At 31.2% G+C, this 26,538-nt stretch overlaps 1 protein-coding gene across 1 annotated transcript in view; it reads left to right on the top strand.

Annotated features, from left to right (window-relative positions):
- Window positions 1-26,137, top strand: part of LOC126881231 (polypeptide N-acetylgalactosaminyltransferase 2) — a 94,496-nt gene extending 68,359 nt beyond the window's left edge. The window contains exons 5-8 of the mRNA XM_050645375.1: window positions 8,895-9,065; window positions 13,771-13,931; window positions 18,604-18,887; window positions 25,248-26,137. Coding sequence (XP_050501332.1) covers window positions 8,895-9,065; window positions 13,771-13,931; window positions 18,604-18,887; window positions 25,248-25,447 — 816 coding nt within the window. The 3' untranslated portion in view covers window positions 25,448-26,137. The remainder of the gene's footprint in view (window positions 1-8,894; window positions 9,066-13,770; window positions 13,932-18,603; window positions 18,888-25,247) is intronic.
- Window positions 26,138-26,538: the final 401 nt, after the last annotated feature.

Below are 26,538 nucleotides of genomic sequence, written 5' to 3'. Positions count from 1 at the left end.
TGATGCGTAGAACACGAATTTTTTGGGTAACAGTCGATCCGGATGTCGATAAGATTGTTATAAACAAAGAACTTAAGGAATCACATAACAGCGATTTTTCGCAAAACAAAACACTTTTTTGTATTTTTTCGGTCATTCTAAGCAAAAAATGTTTTACAAGTTTTTTCGTAGGTTGCATAGTTTTCGACATAAACGTGGTTGAACTTTCAAAAAATCGAAAAATTGCAATTTTTGAACCCGAATAACTTTTGATTGAAAAATAAAATAGCAATTCTGCTTACCGCATTTAAAAGTTCAAGTCAAATTCTATCGGTTTTGATTACTTTCATTGCTAAAAATTAATTTTTTATTGTTAAACAAAGCTATAAACACATAGTGATTGAATGATGTTTTCAATATATTTCTCATTTAAAATCCAACGAGTAGGCGCGCATACAGACAATTTCTACGTACATAGATTACGTACATTAAAACGCATGCATTGGTCACGGGAAACACTATGTGTTTATGGCTTTGTTTAACACATAAAAACTTAATTTTTAGCAATGCAAATAATCAAAATCAATAGAATTTGACTTGAACTTTCAAATGCAGTAATCAGAATTGCTATATAATTTTTTAATCAAAAGTTATTCGGGTTCAAAAATTGCACTTTTTCGATTTTTTTAAAGTTCAACCGCGTTTATCTCGAAAACTATGCATCCTACGAAAAAACTTGTAAGATCATTTTTTGCTGAGAATCACCCAAACAATACAAAAAAATGTTTTGTTTTGCGAAAAATTGCTGTTATGTAATTCCTCAAGTTCAACAATCTTATCGACATCCGGATCAACTGTTACCCAAAAAATTCGTGTTGTATGGGTCACAATACATAAAAAAAACTTGGGTAAGTCCATCTGAATTAAGGAGGCCGTTGTACCCCGCCCCCCCCTGGCGACAGGACTACAATAAGTAAATTCCAATTTTTATTTTTTCTACTGTGAAAAATTTTTAATTTAGAAAAAAAAAAGTTTATTTCAGTATTCATACTTTTACTCATTAAACAGCAACTTCTTTTTCAAAAATGTTCTAATGTTTTTCTATCTATAAGCGATGTTCCTACAGCCTCTGCCGCTTCTCGCATTTCGACCGCCATCTTTTTCTGTTCATCCATTCGTCTTCTTTGATGGCTCTATCTCTCATGATGTGCCGTACATTTTCTTCCCAGGCAACTGAAGGCCTTCCCCTTCTTCTTCTTTGTTGTGGTAAGTAATTTAAATCTTTCTTTGGCCATCTATCTTCTTTCATTCGTTTCACGAGACCATACCACACAAGTTGTCTCGTTTCAATTCTATCTACACTGGAATATACAGTATTTGTCCTCCTTCTAATATCTTCATTCCTGATGTAATCTTTTTTGGATATACCACACGCTCTCCTTAGATAATCCATTTTTACGACTTGTATTCTTTTTCTATCTTTTTTCGTGATCTGCCAAACTTCTGCCCCATAAGTCATAATAGGCTCTACCAAGGTACGATAGATTGTCAATTTCGTTTTTTGTCTTATATCTTTAGACCATAGTAGAGAGCTTGGAATGTTTACCGCTTTTTGCCCTGCTGCGTTCTGTTTTCGATGTCTCTTTTGGAGATCTACCTTCTTTAGATATTATAGATCCGAGATATTTATATTCTTTACATGTTTTTGTGGTTCTAATTTCTAAATCTGGATCTTCTTCATCATCCCCTATTTTAAGATACTCTGTCTTTGACATATTTCATATTTGTTTTTGGTATTTACATTTATCTAATGTTTTTCTACGCATCGGTAATAGTATCTACCTAATCCAGGATTTTTAAAGGCTAGTAGAAATCACATAAAAACACAAAAACTGTTGTGTATGACATCTCACTTTATTTAAAATAAAGTAGCAGTTTACTTAAGAGGCTATATCAGCGGGTAATCAATTTTTTTTTTTTCGGAAGTTCTGCGAACTTTCAACTGTGCGGCAACAGTGCATCGGCAGTACGACAGTGACAATGACGCTACACTATCAAAAACGAAGGCACAATATTGTGATAATGATTGTAATAATTATTATACTCATAGGCGCGCTAAATGAAGAAAGTATATTTTTTGTTCTTCTTAATGTCGGTACAGGCTCCTTTTTGTAATATTTTATTTTATTATGGAGCAATTCTTTACTCTATTACGAATATGTGTGCCAAATATTTAGACAAAATATTCCAAATTACAGCTGCAATCTTGGAACGCGTTTTCCATGCGCTGATGTTGCCTCTTAAGGCAAATTTATACGAAGGTTACAATTTACAAAAATAAACTTTGGAGTAGACTAATAATAGGTAGGTCTCCCATTAATTGTTGGGCTGCTTGTCCTTTATATCTCCTACACTTTAAGCATTTAGTTAGTAGATTTCTTACAGTTTTTCTTCCGTTTATTATCAAGTATTTCCTCTTTATGTACTATAATGTCTGTTGGAGTCCGCTATGTAGATTCTTTGTGTGACTTTCCGAGATAATTAGTTTTGTTAGTGCACTTTCCTTGGGTAAAATTATAGGGTGTTTTTCCGAGTAGTGTAAATTCGTGTTTCTCAGCCTTCCTGTGACTCGTAAAATCCCGTGTTGGTCCAGGAATGGTACCAATGATGATAACTTGCTTGTCCTGACTAACTGCTGTTTATTCCTCAGCTTGTCAATATCTTGTCTAAAGTAGGTTTGCTGTGTTAGTTTTATCACCTTTAATAACGTTTCCTCTAGTTCTAGGACCGTCAGTTGCTCTTGGTTCTTGCAGTTCTTTTTTCTGCAGTTGTTTGCATATCTCGTACAATATGATAATACTCTTCTCATTCTTTCTAAATTCGAGAACCTCTCGCATATGTCTTCATTTGTTACTGACGTATGCGCCGTTACTTTCGTTCTGATTTCCTCCTCGTGTGTTTAAGGTATTTCTGGTGTTGTCGGCTTAAGTGCTTGTTTACTTGTCAGCCAAGTTGGTCCCTTCCTCCATAATTCATCTTTTATTAATTCTGATGAGGTACTTCCACGTGAAAGGATGTCCGCTGGGTTTTTTTTGTATCCACTTTATACCATTTCTCTAGTAATATAATGCTTTTTATCTCTTCTACTCTGTTAGCGACGAATATTTTCTATATGTTTGATGATCCCTTTATCCATGCCAGGGTTATTGTTGAGTCCGACCACGCATATACTTCAATGTCTTCCTGTTCAATGCCTGTAGTGTTTTCTTCATTAATTATTTTGCAAATATGCTTCTTTTCATGAGCATTTTTCAGTGCGTCACAAATGATAGAAAAAAAGGTAAGTAATGATAGTAAAAAAGTAAATTTGGCAGTTGTCACATTTTATTTGCAATTTGGCATAAAAACAAATCAATTGTGTTTATTGCATTTATAAAATGGTATTCTCTTTGATTTGTATAGTCTTATAAATTGTACAGATTATATTGGTAGATATATTATATAATTCGTAAATAATTTTTTGTTCAATTATAGCGCCATCTATTGAATACTGCCAACTAGAATAAATGTTATAAATGTCACCGATAAAATGTAATCACCGACGTGCGTTTTTTCTGTCACATACAATTTAATGCGTTAGAATGTAATCTAAAAACTGTGACGCACTGAAAGATTCTCATGAGAAAAGGCATAGTACCGCGGCACATAAATCCAATCTCGGCAATGTCGTTTTCCCTTTCAATGGTGCTACTTTTTAATATAATTATTTTCTTTTGATCTTTCTCTTGTACCTACTTAGGGTCCATCTTATTTTAATTAGAGCTGTTGTGTCATCATATCGCTTCTGAAGTCGTTTTTCTAGCAGAATTTTACTTTAAAAACATTCACTTAATTCTTAACCGAGTTAGACCAGGGCGCATCTGTAAAAATACTAGTACATTTGGACGTTGAGAGGTGACTCAAATTTTTTTACAGAAATTGCTTGAAAATAACTCAAATAATAATATTTGAGTTATCCTCCCTCTCAAAAAGGTCCGGAACATTGTTTAAATAATCAAAATGTCAAAAAATTAAGGAAAAATTCGATTTTTTTCTTCGTTTTTTGATTATAACTTTAAAAGTATTCATTTTCGAGAAAAGTTGTACTGACATAAAAGTTGCATAATTAAATTTCCTACAATATAGAATTAGTTAAAAATTTAAAAAATAGTCACCCTTGTTGCAAAATAGCAATACTTGCGAAAAAAACATATAAAAACAAGTATTCGCATTTTACGTTTTTTAACCATTTATGCTACACGTACGACCCTCATATTCCACCCAGAAAAACTTTATGATACAGTAAAACAATACTGTAAATTTAATTAAGATCGGTTCAATAGATTTTGGAAAATAAATTTTGCAATCCAGCTTTCGTAAAAAAAATTCATTTTTTCAAAATGTTACAGGACTGAAAATAAAGCAGATAGCAAGTTGAAATTTTTTTTGCTTATAGAAGTCTATGGTACCTTTCATTTGCAATTTTGCAAAATTAAAATCGATTAACACCACGGCGTCAGGATTTTTTTTAAATAAACATTAATTATTGGTGCTACGCGCAGGACAGCGGATAGTTTGCTCTGATTGGGCATTCCAATGACCTTTGATAATGATTGATACATTTTAATTTTTATTACATTTCGATATAAATAAATAAATTTGTTTATTGCAAAATAAAAACACATACTCTATCCTTTAAAATAACACTTTTATTAGCAAAAACTTTCTTTGTTCATATATTTTAACTTAAAAAATAAAAGTTTATTATTTTTAAACATATGCAATTGTTTAAACAATATTTCACAAACAATAATAAAATTAGTTTGATTTTTGTGGAATTAAAATATTAAATACAACAAAATATAGAGTAAGAAAATAATATATTAGATAACCATTGGAAGAAATTTTTGTGGAAATCTACTTGTGTGAATCGAACACCGCTGTCCTGCGCGTAACACCAAAAATTATTGTTTATTTAAAAAATTTCCTGACGCCGTGGTAATTAATCGATTTTAATTTTGCAAATGGCAAATGAAAGGTACAGTACACTTCGATAAGCAAAAAAAAATTTCAACCTGCTATCTGCTTTATTTTCAGTCCTGTAACATTTTGAAAAAATCAATTTTTTTGCGAAAGCTGGATTGCAAAATTTATTTTGCAAAATCTATTAAACCGATCTTAATGAAATTTACAGTATTGTTTTACTGTATCATAAAGTTTTTCTGAGTGAAATATGAAGGTCCTAAGTGTAGCATAAATGGTTGAAAAACGTAAAATGCGAATACTTGTTTTTGTATGGTTTTTTTCGCAATTATTGATATTTTGCAACTAAAATAACTATTTTTTAAGTTTTAAACCAATTTTATGTTGTAGGAAATTTAATTACGCAACTTTTATGTCAGTACAACTTTTCTCGGAAATGAATACTTTTAAAGTTATAATCAAAAAACGAAGAAAAAAATCGAATTTTTCCTTAATTTTTTGACATTTTGATTATTTAAACAATGTTCCGGACCTTTTTGAGAGGGAGGATAACTCAAATATTATTATTTGATTTATTTTCAAGCAATTTCTGCAAAAACATTTGAGTCACCTCTCAACGTCCATCTCAAAACAGATGCGACCTGGACTAAGTCTTGAATGAATAAAAATCAATCGAATTAGTTAGTTACTTTAATCCGAAATAAAATTCTATACTGGCAACTGACTAAATGCTTCAAAGGACATATTTCGCATTGTAATGTCTTCCTTGTCGAATTGTCTCTAAAACGTGACCGATCAAATTGATTGCTTTATGGTCATTGCACTCTATAACCTTACGAAGAATTTTATATTCAAGAGATAAATAATAGATTATAATAATAAAATAAATAAGAGTTTCTATTTTGAAAGTTTTTTGTACACCCAACTCAATAAAATTACATGTTATTGCGTTGGGTATACAGTAAAATCTCGATAGAACGGACCTCTATTTAACGGACTTCGGATATAACGGACAAAAAATCCGATCAAATATAAAAAAAATTTGAATGCAAAAAAATATGAAAAATCGAATTCTAGAAGGAGAAACAACAAGGACAGAATCTCGGCACTGCTTTGTGCTAACGCCGATGGATCACATGGATTGACTACTATAATTTGGTAAATCTCGTAAACCTAGTGTTTTCAAAGATATAATCATCAAAAGGTATCATATGCCCGTTTCATATTATAGCTTTAATAGGGCATGGTTCATTAGAGATATTTTCAAAAATGGGGTTTTAAAGGATTTGTACCTGCAGTGAGAAAATTCCAAGAGAAGAAACTGGTAATACGGCCTAAAGAGGCGAAATGTTTATTGACTTGAGACAAAACTCCTGCTAATTCCCGTGAAAGTACAGTAATACCCCGCACTTACGCGAAAGGTGGGACCGAGCGATAACCACGTAAGTCAAATTCGCGTAAGTCGCGGTGTAATTTCGCATATGTATGTATATAAATTATATTTAATTGGGACCGGATGCTGAAAAATAGCATATAAAAATATAAAATTGTCAATTTAATTTATTTTGATGTAGAAGGCTACATAAAATCTAACAAAGAGACAACTCAAAGATTTGTTTTCTCTCGCAAAATTTCTTCATAGCAGTCTAATAATTTTTTTATCCCTTGTTTGGTAGAAGAAATGCGATCTTTGTTATAGTTTATATTTTCTAAAATTTGTAAGCCCTTTTCAATTAAACTGAGACCTTCAGTCAAGTTTCCAACCGTTATTTGATCTTCAGTTTAAAATGGATCCAAACAATCAAGCTCTTCAATGTCTTGTTCTTCCTGATGCATTTCTATGAGGTCATCAATAGTTAGCTCCCGATTGTAGGAATTCAACAGTTCTTCAACGTCATCACTATTAACAACTTCTTTAATCGCATTACTAATTTCATAAAAATAACAAACACCCACTTGCAGACAAAACTGTAGATAAGAAATACCTAATATGTACAAAATAAATTTTAGTGATGTGCTGATTTCGTGTGAAAAGTCCAAATGTCTACATTTGATGAGCAATAATATGTGGGCGGTAATTCTATTTCATCGATAATCGAGTGATTGTCTGGCGCTCAAATGACTAATCGACAAGATTTGAAAATCGCGTAACTCTGGATTCGTGTAGGTCAAGGTAGCGTCAGTGGAGGTATTACTGTATTCTAAATTCAGAAGATGGCAACTTTAATTGTATGTTTTGTCAAAAAATACATTGCTTATTCAACCCATGAAACAGTGAATAATTTTGTCAACCAAATGAGTATATTGCAAGTTTTTAGATGAAGTAGAAAAGTAAAAAAGTAGTGAACACAACTTTATTCCTTTTTTAACTTACAGATTTGTACACTGTATCTACTAAATACATAATTTATAATTTCGAAAAAAAAATTTTTGATTCATTTTAACCCTATTCATATACAACGGACTTTCGGCTTTAACGGACATCCCGTCCACCAATTAGTAGTTCGTTATATCGAGGTTTTAGTGTACTCAAATATTGAGTACTTGAAACTTTCTTTCGGACCTTTTCCTACACGAATGAAAGCGCGGAATGTGACTGCATATTGTAGAGTCCTTTTCGCTTTCTTTATTCATCGTCTCTTGTCTTATAAATTGTAAAAGTCAGAGATTAAGGATGACGCCAGAAAGGGGTTCTAATAAGAAAAGTTTTAGATTTAAATAATTATTTGCTATTTTAATTTTTGTTGTTCTGAAGCTATTTTCTTGTGGCATTTTTTCAGTTAACTAGTTTTGATGGGAAATAAGCCACAATTTTACTAAAAAAATGATTTTATTAACGTTTCGACGCCCAAATCGTCAAACAAAATTATTCAAAAATTAAACAAAAATGTTGTTGCTTAGTAAAAAAAAATTCTTCTAATAATTTATTTAATCTGACTCATTTATATCGACAATTCAGACATATATTATACATTTTTAAAGTAGAAGACTTTAAAATGATATTGCCAATATTTATGAGTTGCGATTTGGGCGTCGAAACGTTAATAAAATCATTTAATTAGTTAATCAAAACTAGTTAATTTTACTTGGTAGTCAACGTTGGCCTAAGATGGTTGATTAGGTTTCCTGGTAGAGTTTCACCATGTTCCCGTAGGTTATATCTTTTAACATCGGCTTTTAGCCTGTTCAATATCACTACAACATAATGTAGATTGAATTATAATTTCAACCATTGTTTGGTTCTGGGGCTATTTAGCAAGTATTCGAATTCACTGATGATGGACCGATAGGTCCGAAAACGTTCTGAATTGGACACATTTTTTCAATCCATTGGGATTTTTAAAATTTTTAATAAATATACCAATTACGTAGAAGTGGTTTTTCCTTCATGTTTGAGTTTTTTAACTATATGGTATACAGCCAACCTAGGGAACTACCCTTTTTAGTTTAGTTAATTTTAATTTTTATTTTAATAGTTAATTTTGTATATGGGACTTTTCTCTTTTCTTTAAGAGATGTCGGTGAAATTACGGTGAATTTTTATTTGAGTTAAAATAATAAATTAAAATCTTATTGCTTTGGAGTTACATTTACTTTATTAGCTTTGGAGTTACAGATCAATAATTAAAAAATCACGATTTCGGAGCGAGAATTTGTTTATAACAAAAATAGCATATTTTTGTTATAAACAAAAATAGCAAATTTATCTATATACAATCATAAGATTCGATTCCAGCAATAAAATTACTAGTAAATAAGTTTTCCCTGTTTTTTTAATTTGCCCAGATTATCAGAGCATAAGAACTGAATATGGAAGTAGATCTCACATGTGACATCACTATTAACTGCTAGTGTATTTTAGAATGCCATCCAGATAATTCTACTTTTTTTAGCCTATAAGAACGCCAATGATAGCAGGCGGATTATTCGTTATTAATAAGGCATATTTCGAAAAGCTGGGAAAATATGATATGAAAATGGATGTATGGGGAGGAGAAAACTTGGAAATATCTTTTAGGGTATGGCAGTGTGGAGGCAGTTTGGAAATAATACCATGTAGTAGGGTAAGTATATTTTATTAGCAATAGTATATTCCTTATATTGTATAATAATATATTTTAAAATTCATAACATTAATTATAAAAAATTTACATAAAATCCCAACAAGGTAGCCGAGCTTATAAACCAGGGCGTTAAGAACAAAAAACTCCCGAATAAATCGATTTTTAAAAAATATATATCGACTTGGTAACTTTTTGCACTCTATCGACAAAAGTCGACATTAGAAAAAAGGATGGAAATGCATAATATGTAATTGCATTTACAGTGCGTCAAATGCAACCAAAAATGCAATAAACATGTCAAAATCCAGTCCATTAAGGGCCATATTTTTGTTACTCGGGAGTTTTTGACGTCGCTGAACATGAATACCCTCAAAACCGACCTCCGGAGCACCTGGTGACCAGAGTCACTGCTAAGACACGTCATCTTCTGGAGTTTTGTAGGTTTTCGGCAGTAAACTGATACGAACAGATTGCTCGAAGGTTTTTGGGATCGCTGAACACAGATACGCCATCAGAACCGACCTCCGGAGCACCTGGTGCTCGAAGTTATAGCTAAGGCAGTTACCTTCTGAAGTTTCAAGGATTTTCGATACCAAATTGATGTAAACAGATTACTGGGGCACTTTTGTTACTTTTTTATACCCCCGATAATCATTAAGAGAAGAATACATATTGTTAATAAAACATATAATGGACTAATTATTAAACATCTAAGATCTAACAACATCACGAAAAAAACCAAATGCAAAATATACAAAACCCTGATAAAACCGGTCCTTATATATGGATCAGAGACATGAACACTGTCGAAAAGCGATGAGAACTTATTAGGTATGTAGGTACGTTTGAACGAAAAATCCTTAGACACATATATAAGGGGGTGAAAGAAAATGATGTATGGCGCAGAAGATATAATTTTGAACTAGACGCAACATACAACGAACCCGACGTCATAACATCCATAAAGGTCGGACGTCTGCGCTGGATGGGCCATGTTGAACGGATGTTGGAGACCGAAACACCAAAACATATAATGAAACAAACACCAGTAGGGAGAAGGTCAAAGGGAAGACCCAAACTTAGATACATGGAACAAGTGGAACAAGATCTGAAAACACTTGAGATTACCCACTGGAAGAACAAAGCAAGGAACAGAACAGAATGGCGTAAAATCCTAGAACAAGCCAGGACCCAAAAAGGGTTGTCGAGCTACTGATGATGATGATGATGATGATGATAATGATGATGATATTTAAAATAAAAACTTGTGTTTTTGGTTTCTTTGTTATAAACTTTTTGGTTGTTGTAAATGATAGTGATTCGAGTTTTAATAGGATAGCATAGTAATCAACTATTCTAAATGGGAAATAAGCCACAATTTAACGAAAAAAAAAATGATTTTATTAACGTTTCGACGCCCACATCGAATGTCGTTGTCAAAATACAAGATATTAATTTAGCTTCAAAATACAAGTATTAGTATTCAAAATACAAAATATTAATTTAGCTTCAGAACAACAACAGCGTAGCATAGGGAATATCAACAATAACGGTAGATACAGCTTAGGATTTATAAAAGCCCAGGAAAGAGCAGTTTTTATTACTGCAGTGACCAAAATTAATTAACGAAACAATGTTTAAACAAGGTTAACTGGTTTAAATCCTATCCATAAAAAAATAAAAAGATGTAAGATTCAATGAACGAAACACAAAGTTGTAAGCACTTGGATCTCATATTATCTCTTGGATCTCATATTATTACTGGCATCTTAGTCTGCATGTTTTATGCCATCACCATTTTATCTTCTTCTTTAGGATCCAAGGAGACCTTGGATCTCATATTATTACTGGCATCTTAGTCTGCATGTTTTATGCCATCACCATTTTATCTTCTTCTTTAAGTGCCATCTCCTAGACTGTAGACGGAGGTCGGCAATCATCATAGACATTTGGACTTTAGAGACAATGCTCTGAAAGTTCCTTAAAATGACTTGCCATCAAGTTATTTTGGAAAACCTTAATCTTAAGCTTATTACAAAGTCATTTGTATTTGAATCGTGTGGTTAAGTTTCCGGCACAGGTAGAAATTAATAAATTTTAATTTTTTGTTCCTTTAATTATTGTACCTGCTATTCAGTATGTTTGCCTCTCGAAACCTAAGGACGCCATTCAAATACAAATGAGTTTGTAATAGGATTAAGATTAAGGTCTCCTAAAATAACTTGATGGCAAGTGTACATACATATGTAAGTACCATTCTCTCAAGTTGTGAGCAATGTTTATTTGTGAAACAAACTTTTTTCTGTTTTCGGGCAACAGTAAAATGGATTTGAAATTAAATAAAATACATATTATATTCTTCTTTTTTTTTTGTCAAATAATTTAATTAAAAATTTTTTTTTGGACACCTTGTACAAATAAGTATGTAAATTGTAGTAAATTATGTAAATGTTTATAATCCTGAATAGAGAATTGAATATCCTTTCAAATAAGCTAGCACACGACTCCTATTCTAATTAGAAAAGATCATCGATTACGTCATCAAACCCAGATGGATGACGTCACTAGTGTGACATATATGCTTAATTTAAAAATAAAAATCGACCTGTTTTGGGATTTTTCCTTAAAGTTGCCGGTTTACGAAATAACGAATGTACAGTGACAGTCATTGAATAGTTTACAGGCTTACGTAGCTATCAGCAGATTTTTTAAATGTTTACCTCGTTTAAACGCGCCTTTTACGTCAAAGTGACTTTCCGAGTGATGTACCTACATAGAATAGTTTAGTGATTAAAATTTAAAAATCAAAATAATGTAAATATATTTTACAAAATTTAACAAAATGGAAAGTATAGAAAGAATTTTTTTTGAATAAAAGGGATTATTGTCTTAATAACGAAAATAAGGAAGTCTGGTTTTAAAATATCCATTTTATTTTAAATTTATTTTATATTAAATAAGGATAAAAAATGATAAATAATAAACAATAATTAATATTTGGTGGAAGCCCCATTGTTGCCAATACAACTTTGCAGTCTTCGGTTCATAGTTAGCACCAATCCCCTCACGTTATAGATAACAAGCTCTTCCCATTGAATTCTATTCCGTGGTCTAAGGTTTCTTTCATTTAGTTTCTTTGTTAACTCTGCCCACACATTTTCGACAAGGTTAAAGTCTGCACTCCGGGAAGGCCACGGAAGAACATTAACATGAGTTTCTTCCAGCCATTCTCGAATAATTTACTCGTATGCATCTGGCAATTGTCATGTTGGAAGATGAAGTTGTTGTTGGGGAATCTCTGGATCTCCGATGGCAACATTGTGTTCTCCAGAATATGTTTGTAATGTAATCCTGTTAATGTTTCTTCTATATGATAACTAACTTCCGGGCTTTCAGCACTTATCCATCCCCATACGTTGACCGAGAATCCTCCACTATTTTATAAATGATGAGTATATTGTTCATTATATCTATGATTTCTCAGCCTATGAACTCTTACTTGACCAATGCTATATGAATGAAATAATTTTTCATCGGAAAATGCAATTTAGACCAAAAGTTCTCTTCACGGTTTATAAATTCATTACAAAATGCAACTCGTCTCCTCTTGTAATCCTCAATCAAAAAAGGTTTCCTTGCAGCTGTACAATTTATCAGTCCACTTTAATTCTTCTACGAGCATTGCAAATACTGCCCGCAAACGCTGTCTCTTCGATTTTAGCTTTTTGAGCTGTTGATAAAGAAAATTTTATCAAATAATCTACATCTCATCCTGTTGATCTGTGGAGATCTTCTGACATCTGGAACCTCCCAACCGTGGTATACAGTGAAAATTATCCCATCTGTTGGGTTTTTTCAACATTAAGGAAGAATGTTCGCTGGTTTTGAATCTCGTTGGAAGCTAGGTATAACTAAGGCACTTTTCACAAATAAACTTTATTACACTAACACAAACTTTTGGTATTATAGTAATAATTTATGTGGGATCGGACACAAGCCCTACTTCCCGTTTTTATATTTTTTATTATTATATCAACAACACCTTAGTAACGAACTTTCTTTTTTTTTAATATTGCGCCTTTGTGTAAACTTTGAATCATAGAACATAAAAACATAGAAAAACTTTGACGTGTAAACAAGGCGCAAACCACTAAACAAAATATTTAAATAAAGTATAGTTTTACTAAATATTAGTGTTGGGGATTTATTTTTCCAACACCATCTCTGTTTGATTTTCAATATTTTCAATTTCTCTTGCTTTTTGCGCATCATTCAAATGCATTCTAACCATTTTGGAGGAGTTTGATATTATTTTATTTTATTTTTCAACATTCGCCAAATTTTTTACAACCATTGATTTTTTTAAAAATTTCTTGACTTTGACATTTATCAAATCCGTACGACACTGCAATTTTACAGTATTACAATATACAAATTAAGGTGTAAACTATTCAGTGATCGTCACTGTACATATTCCTTTCATTTGCACTATACTATACTTAACTGTATAAGTGCAACACTAAAACTATTCTCTTATTCTTAAATCGATAGAAGATAATAAGTCAAGACCTGGTATATTTTTTGAGATCATCGGTGGCCATATTAGTTTAAGACCAACTTTGCCTAATTGATTTTGGCTATTAATCTTGATTTTGGTTATTATTCATAACTAATATTAAATTAATTAATTCGATCTCAATTTTAGGTGGGTCATGTATTTAGAAAAAGACACCCTTACACATTCCCAGGAGGTAGTGGTACAGTATTTGCAAGGAATACTAGGCGAGCTGCAGAAGTCTGGATGGACGAATTTAAAAATTATTATTACGCTTCAGTTCCTCTAGCCAAGAGTGTAAACTTTGGGGAGTAAGTATAACTAAGTCATTATCTAGACTAGATTATCAGTATTTGAAAATACACTACTAGTCCAGGAACCAAAGCTTTTCATCTCGCAATTTTTACAGAATAGATCGATTTGTTTGAAAATTTGAGAATAAGTAGTGGATAGTCCAAGGATCAAAATCTATATGATACCGAAAGGCGCTTTTACCATGGGGGTGGTTGCCACCTCATCTCGGGGGGTGGAGATTTTTTATTATATTTTGACCGCAAAAGTTGGTAAAAACATTCATTCTAAGCAAAAAATGTTCTATACGTTTTTTTGATAAAATTAATATTGTTCGATTTATTCGGTATCGAAAGTGTTAGTTTTATATCGAAAAAATCAATGTTTTTAATTAGTTTTCTGCTAATAACTCAAAAAGTTTTCGTTTTATCAAAACAACTTTACTTAACAAAAATGTACCTTTTGAAAAAAGAAACAAAACGTTTTTTTTTAATTTTCTTTACGACCAACAGTAATCGAGCTATACTTTATTATGTTAGCTCTTCATATTATTATGTTAGCTCTTCTTCGTCAAATGCTAAATATTTTAGTTTCAAAGTCAAAAGACGGGAAAACTATGCATTTTTGGAAGATAACTTATAGAAACTAATTTAAAGTATTAAAAAATATATATCTCCAAAAATAAAAGTAAAGTCACTAGCTCAAAAATTAAGTGACTTATAATGAAACGAATGTGTTCCTATTTTTTCAGCGAAAAAGTGATCGGAAACAACCTCCTAATTATCACACTAATTAAAATTAGTTATTTGCCTTATTCAATCTTCTTTATTTATGTATTGTTAATAGAGTCTAGAAGTTTGGCCGGCTTATAATGATTAGTTTAAAAAAAATGGAGTTGAAACCGAATAACGAATTTTTGTAGTTTGATGGAAAGATAGAATAGAAAGATTATCGCCAGAGATACGGAAAAATGTTTCGATATGAAATTGTAGGCTATTTAATTCCCAAGAAACTGGTTTGCGAAAATTTTTTCTACGGCAAAAATTGAGTGAGCTATTGACAATAATTAAAACTTGTAATAACATGCAAAAACTCTTTTTGTGACAGTATTTTAAAAGGATTTAATATTAATAGCCTTATAGATCTTATAAAAGCCTACGAAAGCCCTTTTACCAAACTTTCTAAATTAAAAAATAAAGTTATGGTTAAAAAACCAATATATTTTTTTGAAAAAAAAAAATGGTGAAATCCAATTTTAGCATAATAATGTAAGTTACAGGTGTTTTTAGTCATTGACCTTATTCAGTCTTCTTTATTAATATATTATCAATCGATTCTAGAAGTTTGACTGGCTTAGAATGATTAATTTTAAAAAAACTGGAGTTAATAGCGAATAACAAATTTTTGCAGTTTGGTAAAAAATGCATTTTTCTTCAGAATAGAAATATTCGCATCAGAGATACGAAAAAATGTTTCGATATGAAATTGTAGGTTATTTAATTTTCAAGAACTTGGTTTGCAAAAGTTTTCTACGGCAAAAATTAAGTGAGCTATTGACAATTAAAACTTGTACTAACATGCAAAAACCACCTTTACCTGCCAACCCTTTCAAAGTTGCCTCTTTTTGCGACTGGGGGTTTTAAATGGATTTTATATTAATAGCCTTTTAGATCTTGTAAAAGCCTACAAAATTCTTTTTTGCCAAACTTTCTAAGATAAAAAATAAAAAAGTTACGGTTAAAAAACCAATATATTTTTTTCAAAAAAAAAAATGGAGAAATCCAGTTGGAAGCATAACAATGTAAGAAGTTAGCGGTGTTTTTTGTATGGTGTACGCTAGAAACTTATATATGCGCATACATTGATTCATACTCAACTCATGGAACTATATAACACTTACGAATACGTATACATATTTGTGTATGCATGTATCCCTAAATTTTAGGAGGGACGAATATAAAAAATTAATATAATTATTACATAAATCATCCGAATCAAATTTTATCCTCCTTAAGCATTTTTGAGCAATGTTGAGCAAGTTTGAGCAATTAGGGGTAGTTTGCATCCTTAATAATGAACTTTTAAAGGGTCGAAATAGTCACTAAATATAATTAGTATTAAACAATCATTATGTAACGCATCTGAACAAATTTCACCATTTTAAAGCTTTTTTATAGGTTTTAGCAATAATGGGTAGATTTCACCCTTCAAAGATAAATTTTTAAGGGTTGAAATACTCAGAAATTATAAAAAGAATATCAAACCATTATCACATAAATCATCCGAATCAAAGTTTATCCTCCTTAAGCATTTTTGAGCAATTTTGAGCAAATTTGAGCAATTTGGGGTAGTTTTCACCCTTAAAATTAACTCTTAAAGAATCGAAATAGTCAATAAATATAATTAGAGTAAAAGACTAAAATCAAAAATGGTTATTCATTTTTGATATAATTAGAGTATTAGACAATCATTATGTAATGCATCTGTACAAATGTCACCCTTTTTAAGCTTTTTTATAGGTTTTGACAATAAGGAGTAGTTTTCACGTTTAAAAAAAAAGCGCCCGTCAGCACAATATAGATTTTAAAGAAGAGGGTAAGATAAACTTATTCCAAATTTTCGTGCAAATCGACGTATTCTGTAAAAATTGCGAGGTTTTGTCCTATTTTAAGCTTCATTACTTGAACTATACTTGCATGCAACAACTAGTAATGTAAACTATTTTAATCATCAATGTTAAAGAAATAAATAAAAGACTCACTCACAAACAATTTATTGTACCTTATATGGCCGGTTTCGAACACTGAACTTTACTGTTCATCGTCAGGTCTCCGAAGGCTTCTCGATCTTCTGCATCATGGAATTTGTAACATGCATTTGATATTGGTGTCCATTCACGAATGTTTTTAACCAAGAAACTTGTTTTCTTCCTACACTTCTGCGGCCCTCTATTTTGCCTTTAAGGATCAGTTGTAGTCTTCTATATCGATTTCCCATCACTATCCCAAATAGCAATATAAACTTGTTTCAAACTTGCAACAAGTTTGATACATCAAACATGAAAGCTTGCTGCAGGTTTTCCATGGCAACTTTGCACACTTGCAGCAAGTTTAAATCAAACTTGCTGGTTACAGTGTGACAAACTTGCATGAAGTTTGTTTTTTCAAACTTGATACAAACTTGATACAAACTTGATATAATAAACTTGTTGAAGTTTTGTTTTTTTTTTGTTGCATGAAGTTTGTTTTTCAAACTTGATACAAACTTGATGAAGGTTTGTTTTGACATACTGCCCACAATTTGAATACAACAATGTGAATAAAAAATACAATACCATTTTATATAACTATTTATTCAGTAATCACTCAACTAAAATACAATCTATTGTCTAAAATTATTTATTGAAATTTACATTAAACCCGCTAGCTTCAGATTCCGATGCTCAGTTTTGTCTATCAGCTCTGAAACAAATAAAAGAAATTGTTATAAACTCTTGCTGTGTGAACAGAATTAATATTTGCTATTAAAAGAGATAAAAAGATGTTAAAGTAACAATTTTTCAATAAAACCTAAAACTTATTTATATATACCTAATATATTATAATATATTTATTTTAGATAGTATGTATGTAAATACAGCTAGAAGTTACGAAAAACATAAAAAAATCTTACGTCAATTTCACCAAAGCAAGAAGAATACCAATCTGTACCTAATCACCACAAGCAGGTGGATCTATGAAAAACTGAAGAAAAGAAGCTTCAGCTTAGTAATTAAAGTAATAGTCTCGGAGAATTGTACGGTAAATGCTGTAAAAACTCAAAGAAAAATATCAACATAGGATAGGACGGACATAACCACAAATTATCACCGCTTGGCAAAGTTGGCACAGGTTACTTTTCCCGTGTTGCCAGCACTGCCAGCTGTCGAGTAAGCTTTTTCCCTCAACGTACCTTAAAAATTCTCACTTTCATGATAAAATTCCCTCCTATGCTCCTATTTAAAAAATCTGTGAAAATATGTTGAATTATTTTCAAATATTTTGATTTTTTTAAATATTTTACAATTTGGACTGGACCAAAGATTCTCTTATGAGTTAACTTTTTCCCTTTTATGTTGAAACTTCTCGAAAAAAGGGAAATTTACCTCCGGTGGCAACACTTTCGTTCTCGTGGGCGTGACATCAGTCAGGGTAACGAACGAAACCGAACGGAACCGACCGTAACGTAAGTCAACCAAATAGATGGCACGCGTGACGTGGCTTTGCAACTGTAAGCTTGCAGCAAAGTTGCTACAAACTTGAATCATCATCATCATATAACAATATTGCAGCAAACTTGACACAAACTTGCCTCGTCATATTTGACTCAGCAATTTAAAATCAAAGAAGAATCAAACTTGCCACAAGTTTACATGCTATCTGGGATATGTTCCAGATAATATATTTTCCGATGTTTAACAGTCTTTAGCAGTTCTCTATATTTGTTGACCCTCATATAACTTCCTTATTAGTTTTTCTTGCTGTCCAAGGTATCTTCAGCATCTGTCTATAAATCCCATCCACATTTGACACATTTGTAGAAATTAAATTAAATTAATTAGAGTAGTAAGGTAATCATATGTGCATTTGTTATTGCCTACTTGTTTTACTTAATTTTCTATTATAGGTACTTATTTGTTATTTTTTGTTTTAGTATCAGTGATCGTCTCGAACTTAAAGAACGACTGCAGTGCAAGCCATTTAAGTGGTACTTAAAAAATGTTTATCCAGAATTGAGTGTGCCTCAAGTTACTACTTCACGGTACGGCCAAATTCGTCAAGGCGCTTACTGCTTGGACACTATGGGCCATTTGTTAGATGGAATTGTAGGATTGTACCAGTGTCATCATACTGGTGGAAACCAAGAATGGGGATTAACCAATACGGGACTTCTACGGCATCATGATCTTTGTTTAACAGTATTTAATTTTGCTAAAGGTAGTGTAACTTTTTTGATTTACTTTATAAATAATATTCATATAGTGAATGATAAATATTATTTTAATAAAATGAAAGCAGCGTATTCATAAATCATAAAAATTAATCCATCAACAAAGTGACAGCTCACTACCCCCTGACACTGAAAATACAACACCCAGCAAATATCAATAAACTTCAATACAGTCGACTCGCGTTAATTCAAACCTGCGATAATTCGAAACTCTCTATAAATTCAAAGTTATCACGAGTTCCCTACAAAATCTCTTTATAGTTCGAACTAAATCAATACATTTTTATGCACTTGGTAATTCGAACGAAAAAAATCATTGCTATATGACAAAACGACGCGTTAATTCGAAAGAGGCGGAAAGATTGTAGTAAGTACAGTTTTCAAACTTGTTTCAACGCGCCTTTATTTCAGGTAAGGAAGCATGATCCTCATTCGATACCATATAAACCTTTTGTCTACAGAACGAAAAAAGCATTTCAGGCACTTTTTCTCTTAAAAAAAATTATTGGGCAGTCTGAGCAGCAGCAATGTGCTTTGAAGCAAAGCAGTATAATAGAGTTCTTTCGAAAGATTGATTAATTCACATTATGAATACATACATGTATGTACACGAATGTACTTCTAAACTTTTGTCATCGTTATAGAATAGCAGTTAATAAATAATAATAATAATAATTGATCAACACTTAGTAATTCGAAGTTTTATTTATTTTTCTCACAAATTTCGAACCATTTGATATTTCAAACACTCAATAATTCGTAATATTTTAAGAGTCCCTCGAGTTTCGAATTAATGAGAGTCGACTGTACCTGCAAACATAAGGGGCTTCAATGAGACCGACTTTTAGCCAATAGAATATTGAGATGTTCTGTATCGAAAGCGGCACATACGCAATGAGCAACGTCAAGTCAAATGCATATGCTTATTTAATATTATTACCTCTTTAGTGTTGGATTCTACTTATTGCTAACTTCTTCATTGAGTATCGTTAACCAAATCTTGATGCATTAATGAATTGGTGAATTTGCTGAACAATTTGCCTCGTTTATGTTCATTGTCCCAAGGTTGTATACATATCTAAGATCTGTGAAATGTAAGATTCATGTTCGTTTATCCTAACATGTAGTGGTCTTGAAGTTTCACCCATATAAAACTGTCACACTCACAAGATATTTTACAAATGTAGTTCTTTTATCTTTCTTGTTTGTTGTTAGTTTTAATAGATCTCAATGTGTTAATTGTTGGGAATGTTGTTGTGGTTTTCTTAAAATTCTTTTATGTATGTTATTGTTATTCTATTCGAATCACTACTTGTATTTCACAATCCTTTTCATGTGGTGTTATCTCATTTCTTCTATCTCTAAATGATAATGGATAATCATTTTTTTCTAGAATAGATGTTAACAAGTTTTTTTATTGCAAAAAGGCATTTCTTCTGGAGCAAGCGTTTTGGGCTTATGTAATTTTATGATACCCTTATTATTGTGTACCTTATGAATATTTCAAATATCTGTTAACGTGTTTTGGTTTTCTTTATACTTTTGCTAGATATCCTGTATCTTCCTTTCAGGTTAATATACTCAGAAAAGGAGTCTATCATTTCCTGTTTTCATTTTTAAATTTGATTGATATTTTTTTGTAGTTCATATCATCAGTTTGTCTAATGATTTTAAACCATGAGGAGAACATACATCATCTACATATATACCTCCCCCTTACTTTAACTTCTATTTTGTAAACAAATTTGTTTCAAATTATTTTTGATATTATTTGAATGACTCTAGCGGATGTGTATATATTGGAGTTTATCCGTTAATAATGAAAATAAAAAATATCCCAAAGTTTTGTTTATAGAAATCAATGATTAACTGAAAACAAATATTACCAGTACATAATGTTAATAGCTCCACTATAGCAATAGACCAGGGTAATAAGACAAAAATATACCCTGTTCGTGGCACTTTAGCAGCCAGGGTACTGAAGCGTTTTTTCGACAGGTAATACCTATACGCTCTGAGCTTCGCTGGTGTCGCCCCTAGCGGATTACTAATTCAACTTTCACCGGTAATTTTTAAATTTATTATTTAATTGTTATCGCTTAATATTTACAACGCTAAAAAGTAATAAAATTGTAATAGATTTTTTTAAGATTTTGCTAATCATTTTGACGTTCTATTGATGAAATATTAATTTCTTACTTCGGATACTTTCACAATTGTCGTGTAGATGGCGCTAAGATTAATTTATAATTACATATTACGGAACATTAAAAAACGTAAATTCAGTATTTAAAACGTAAGTATATTTAAGGTAAAAATATATACCACAGCTTTGACTAACTAATATTTTTTATAATTAATGTTTTTAATTTTAATTACTTGTCACTTCTGGCGCTCGTGAATTTATAAATACCCCCTCTACGTACGAGCTCACAGCGTATAGGAACAAATTATATTGTAACTATTTCCTGCGTAGAATCTGGCGGCCATTTTTATTTATAAACAATTAACTGTCAAAAATGGCATTTTCTCCTTTTTTTTCAAATCAACGGAAAACACTGAAACTTATGATTTTTTTAGTAAAAATCTCTTCGATATTATGGAAAAAGCTTTAAAATGACGTATTACAAAGTTTGATATACTCATTTATTGTTAATATAATTTCGAAAAAAGGTCTGAATTGCAAAAAAAAATATTTTCTCAATAACTGTTGTAAAAATTAGTGTACAGCTTTGAAATTTTTGTCAAATGAGGGTTCTTTGGTGCCTAATATGTGATAAAAATTTCAAAGCGATTGGTTCAATTGTTTAAATTTTATTCAAATTGTTTATCCCAGAGAGCATTTTTTTGCAATAACATGTCAGAAAAAAATGACCTTAGAACCATTCCACAGGTGTCAAATGAAAGAGCATGAGCTACATTTTCAACATGGTTTAAAAAAGTGAATAAAAAATGCATTTATTAGTAATAAATAATTATGCAAAAGTACTGTCAATTTTTCTTTAAAAACTTTTTGAATAACTTTTTCCAAAAAAATTAACTTTTTTACCCTGTTTTAAGTGCAAAACTACCAAGTAATGTTATCTATATCATAATTGATAAAAAATTGTAATAAATATGTATAATTTCTTATATAACAAAATAAAAATTTTATAAGGAAAGATTTACGATACTTTTGCATAATTATTTATTACTAATAAATGCATTTTTTTATTCACTTTTTTTAAACCAAGTTGAAAATATAGCTCATGCTCTTTCATTTGACACCTTTGGAATGGTTCTAACGTCATTTTCTTCTGACTTATGTTATTGCAAAAAAAATGCTCTCTGGGATAAACAATTTGAATAAAATTTAAACAATTGAATGACTCGCTTTGAAATTTTTATCACATATTAAGCACCAAAGAACCCTTATTTGACAAAAATTTCAAAGCTGTACACTAATTTTTACAACAGTTATTGTGAAAATCGTTTTTTTGCAATTCCGACCTTTTTTCGCAATTATATTAACAATAAATGAGTATATCAAACTTTGCAATACGTCATTTTAAAGCTTTTTCCAAAATCTCGAAAATATTTGTAATAAAAAAACCATAAGTTTCCCTGTTTTCCATTGATTTGAAAAAAAAGTGAAAAATGCCATTTTTTGACACTTAATTGTTTATAAATAAAAATGGCCGCCAGATCCTACGCAGGAAATATGGTTCTTTTCATGAGCATTTTTCAGTGCGTCACAAATGATAGAAAAAAAGGTTAGTCCGTGATAAATACACGTTTATGACATCTATTCTAACATGACATTTTAGTTAAATCTGACAGTTGTCACATTTTATTTGCAATTTGTTATAAAAACAAATCAATTTTGTTTATTGCATTTATAAAATGGTATTTTCTTTGATTTGTATAGTCTTATAAATTGTACAGATTAAATTTTTTTTATATAGAATAATATAATATTATTTAATATTATATTATTAGCGCCATCTATTGAGAACTAGATTAAATGTAATCAATGTCACCGACGAAATGTAATCAGCGAGGTGCGTTTTTTTCTGTCACATACAATTTAATGCGTTAGAGAGAAATCGAAAAACTGTGACGCACTGAAAAATGCTCATGAAAAGAACCATAGTTACAATTTGCTCTTCGATTCAATTGCTGTCGAAAAAACGCTTCAGTACCCTGGCTGTTCAAATATCATGGAAAAAACCTTATTACCCTGGACTACTAGTATATTAGTTTTCTCCTGGTTTTCAATAAACCAACCCAAAGAAGCACAATAAACTAAGTGGGGATTGAGTTATATATCATGTAAAATTTTATTGTATGAGAATCCAAATGATTTGTAGACTATTTGAAAATGTTTTAATATATTAAAGGAATTTCGAATACTGTAGTATCGTTATATTTCAAACAAGCAAAGCCGAAAAATTGCAACATATCACTTCCACTAAAAATACGGCTGCTAAAATGATATTATGTATTTCCAGTCTTGCTGTATGATCCAGAGGTCTGGACAATAACGAAAACATTAATGAAAAAACTGGATGCATTCGAAATGTGGGTGTATCCTCAAAATATCCTGGACGACCCACACCGCCAACGTACAGGTATTGCTCCGAATGCGAAAACAAAAAGAAATCTTTTTCACAATTATTAAGAAACGCAAACTTGAATACCTCGGTCATATTATGAGACATGATAAATAAAATATACTGCAACTGATAATACAGGGTAAAATAGAGAGTAAACGCGGAGTTGGAAGAAGACACTCCTGGCCGAAAAACTTACGCCAATGGTTTGGATTAACATCGATTGAGTTATTCAGAAACGCCGCAACCAAAATTAAAATTGCTATGATGGTAGACAACACCTGCAACGGCCAAGGCATATGAAGACAAAGAAGAAAACGGAAAAAAAGAAGACAAAAAGGTCAAAACCAATAAGTAAATTTGTAACATCTACTGTAGATGTTGTTGGACATAACAAACTAATGACTTGTAAGACAGAGGTGGTGGAGCAATTTATTGTACGATTTATAATTTACATTTCAGAAAAATTCCTTGTCTGTATTTTAGATTTTTAATAGCACCTGCACTTTTAAATTAGGCACATATCTTAACTTTAAGACATCATGTATTTTTTCCAACGTATTTTTTATAGTTATTAAGGTACCAAAGGTATTATAAGGATAATAACGCTTGAGGTCAATGGTGTGTATACCGAGGGCTTTTGGCCCGAAGGATATACGTTGACCGAAAGCGTTATTATGCATAATACCCATGGATCCTTCAACGTTTAGTGTCCGACTAAATATTCTTTATATGCAAAAAATTTGAATGAATTTTAAATTAATTAGTTTTCAAATAAGTACATTTAACAGCAATAGTCGTAACGTAATTTGTGGTAACCATAGTTTTACTTAGGTTGTTATTTGTCAACTTGACAGTATTTAACTATACTTTATTTCACGTTAAGAATAGAACATTGCGAAGATACCCCATGTATTTCTTATGAACAATAGAAGCGCGCCGATGCTACGCCGTACTGATTAAAATGAATCGTATATCGGAAGTCGAGTAGCCACCCGTGCCCGAGAGCTTTGTCAACACTGATTTCCATACGCGTAACGTTCTCTTCTTAACGTGAAATAAAGTATAGTTATTTAAATTTAATGCCCTTTTAATTTTGAAAAATAACGTTCTAGGGCATTATATCATACTTAACTGACTTCGAAATCATGTCATTATTTGTCAATTAATATACCAGTCGGACATTCAGTTATTTTATGACTTCGTTCACGATTATTTCCATTACAAGTTGAAATTTTGTGGTATTTATTGCTTCTAATAAGTCATCACCAATTCTGGACCTCAATGGATTTTTATTTATTAAGGTACCAAGGGTATTATAAGTATAATAACGCTTGAGGTCAATGGTGTGTATACGGAGGGCCTTTGGCCCGAGGGATATACGTTGACCGAAAGCGGTATTATCCATAATACCCGTGGTTCCTTCAACGTTTAATGTCCGACTAAATATTCTTTATATGCAAAAAATTTGAATGAATTTTAAATTAATTAGTTTTCAAATATGTAAGTACATTTACCAGCAATAGTCGTAACCTAATTGTGGTAACCATAGTTTTACTTAGCTTGTTGTTTGTCAACTTAACAGTACTTAACTAGTTATTTAAATTTAATACCCTAGGGTATTATTTTGGGAAATATATCATATTTAACTGACTTTGAAATCATGTCATTATTTGTCAAATGATATCCCAATCGGACATTAATAAATAAACTTTTTGATATAAAAATAAAAAATAATTATAATTTTTTTTTCAGTGGGATCCCAGGTGGTTATGCGAATATGCGACGGTTCTGCTGAACAAAAATGGCATTTGATCGCACCCGATGGTCTTCTTCGTAATTCTAAATATCCACTTTGTCTAGACTCTCGATTTACAGACACAAAAGGCATTACAGCGGAAAGATGTAGTAGCAGTTTAGATTCTCAAAGATGGCAGTTAACAGGAAGATCTTAAACGACGTATTAAGTGGATCACGGAACTTAAATAATACAGTAATTTGCGAAAGATAATGTTACGAGAAAAATGAAAATACTGGGTCTGATTTTAGGTATTGTAGGTCATGAGATCTCTCGATTTTTATGAGACGTTTAGGAAATATGCTTACATGATAATCAAAATATTTAGTAGACAATTTGGTAAATCTATATGGTGTCAATAACGCTCCTGGCAATGACAAACGAAGACCGGAGATTCCTCAGATGATTTTAAGACAATTTAACCCAATTCACCTAGTCCGAAAATGCTTCCTAAGGGAGCTAGAGGTCTTTGAAGATGGCGTCTTGTAATTAGTTTTTTTTTAATACCTCCAGAACGCTTCTATTTAGAAAAACGAAAAATGGTACGCTTATTTAACTTCTATAGATAAATCGATTCCATCGAATGCGAATTTCTATTACCGGTCATTAGCCTCCGTTTTGGGTAGCTTAACGGTTATTTTATCGCATAACTTTTTTGTCTTTAACTTTTAAACATTTTTGACGCTGGATTATTAAATTGTGAGGTATTCTGGTGCTAAATAGACCAGGGCGCATCTGTAAAAATATTAGTACATTTGGACGTTAAGAGGTGACTCAATTTTTTTTGCAGAAATTGCTTTAAAAGAACTCAAATAATAATATTTGAGTTATCCTCCCACTCAAAAAGGCCCGGAACATTGTTTAAATAATCAAAATGTCAAAAAATGAAGGAAAAATTCGAATTTTTTCTTTGTTTTTTGATTATAGCTTTAAAAGTATTCATTTCTGAGAAAAGTTTTACAAACATAAAAGTTGTGCAATTAAATTTCCTACAATATAGGATTGGTTAAAATTTTTAAAAATTGCCACCCTTGTTGCAAAATAGCAATAATTTCTAAAAAAAAAACATAAAAAAACAAGTATTCGCATTTTACATTTTTCAACCATTGATGCATTGATACACTTAGGACCTTCATATTTTATCCAGAAAAACTTTATGATATAATAAAAAAATACTATGAATTCCATTAAGATCGGGTCAACAGATTTTGCAAAATAAATTTTGCAATCCAGCTTTCGCAAAAAAAA

This window comes from Diabrotica virgifera, chromosome 3 (genome assembly GCF_917563875.1).
Source record: "Diabrotica virgifera virgifera chromosome 3, PGI_DIABVI_V3a".
NCBI classification, from domain to species: Eukaryota; Metazoa; Arthropoda; class Insecta; order Coleoptera; family Chrysomelidae; genus Diabrotica; species Diabrotica virgifera.
Note: the sequence above shows the minus strand (reverse complement) of the source record. Positions and strands in the feature narration are given on the sequence as shown.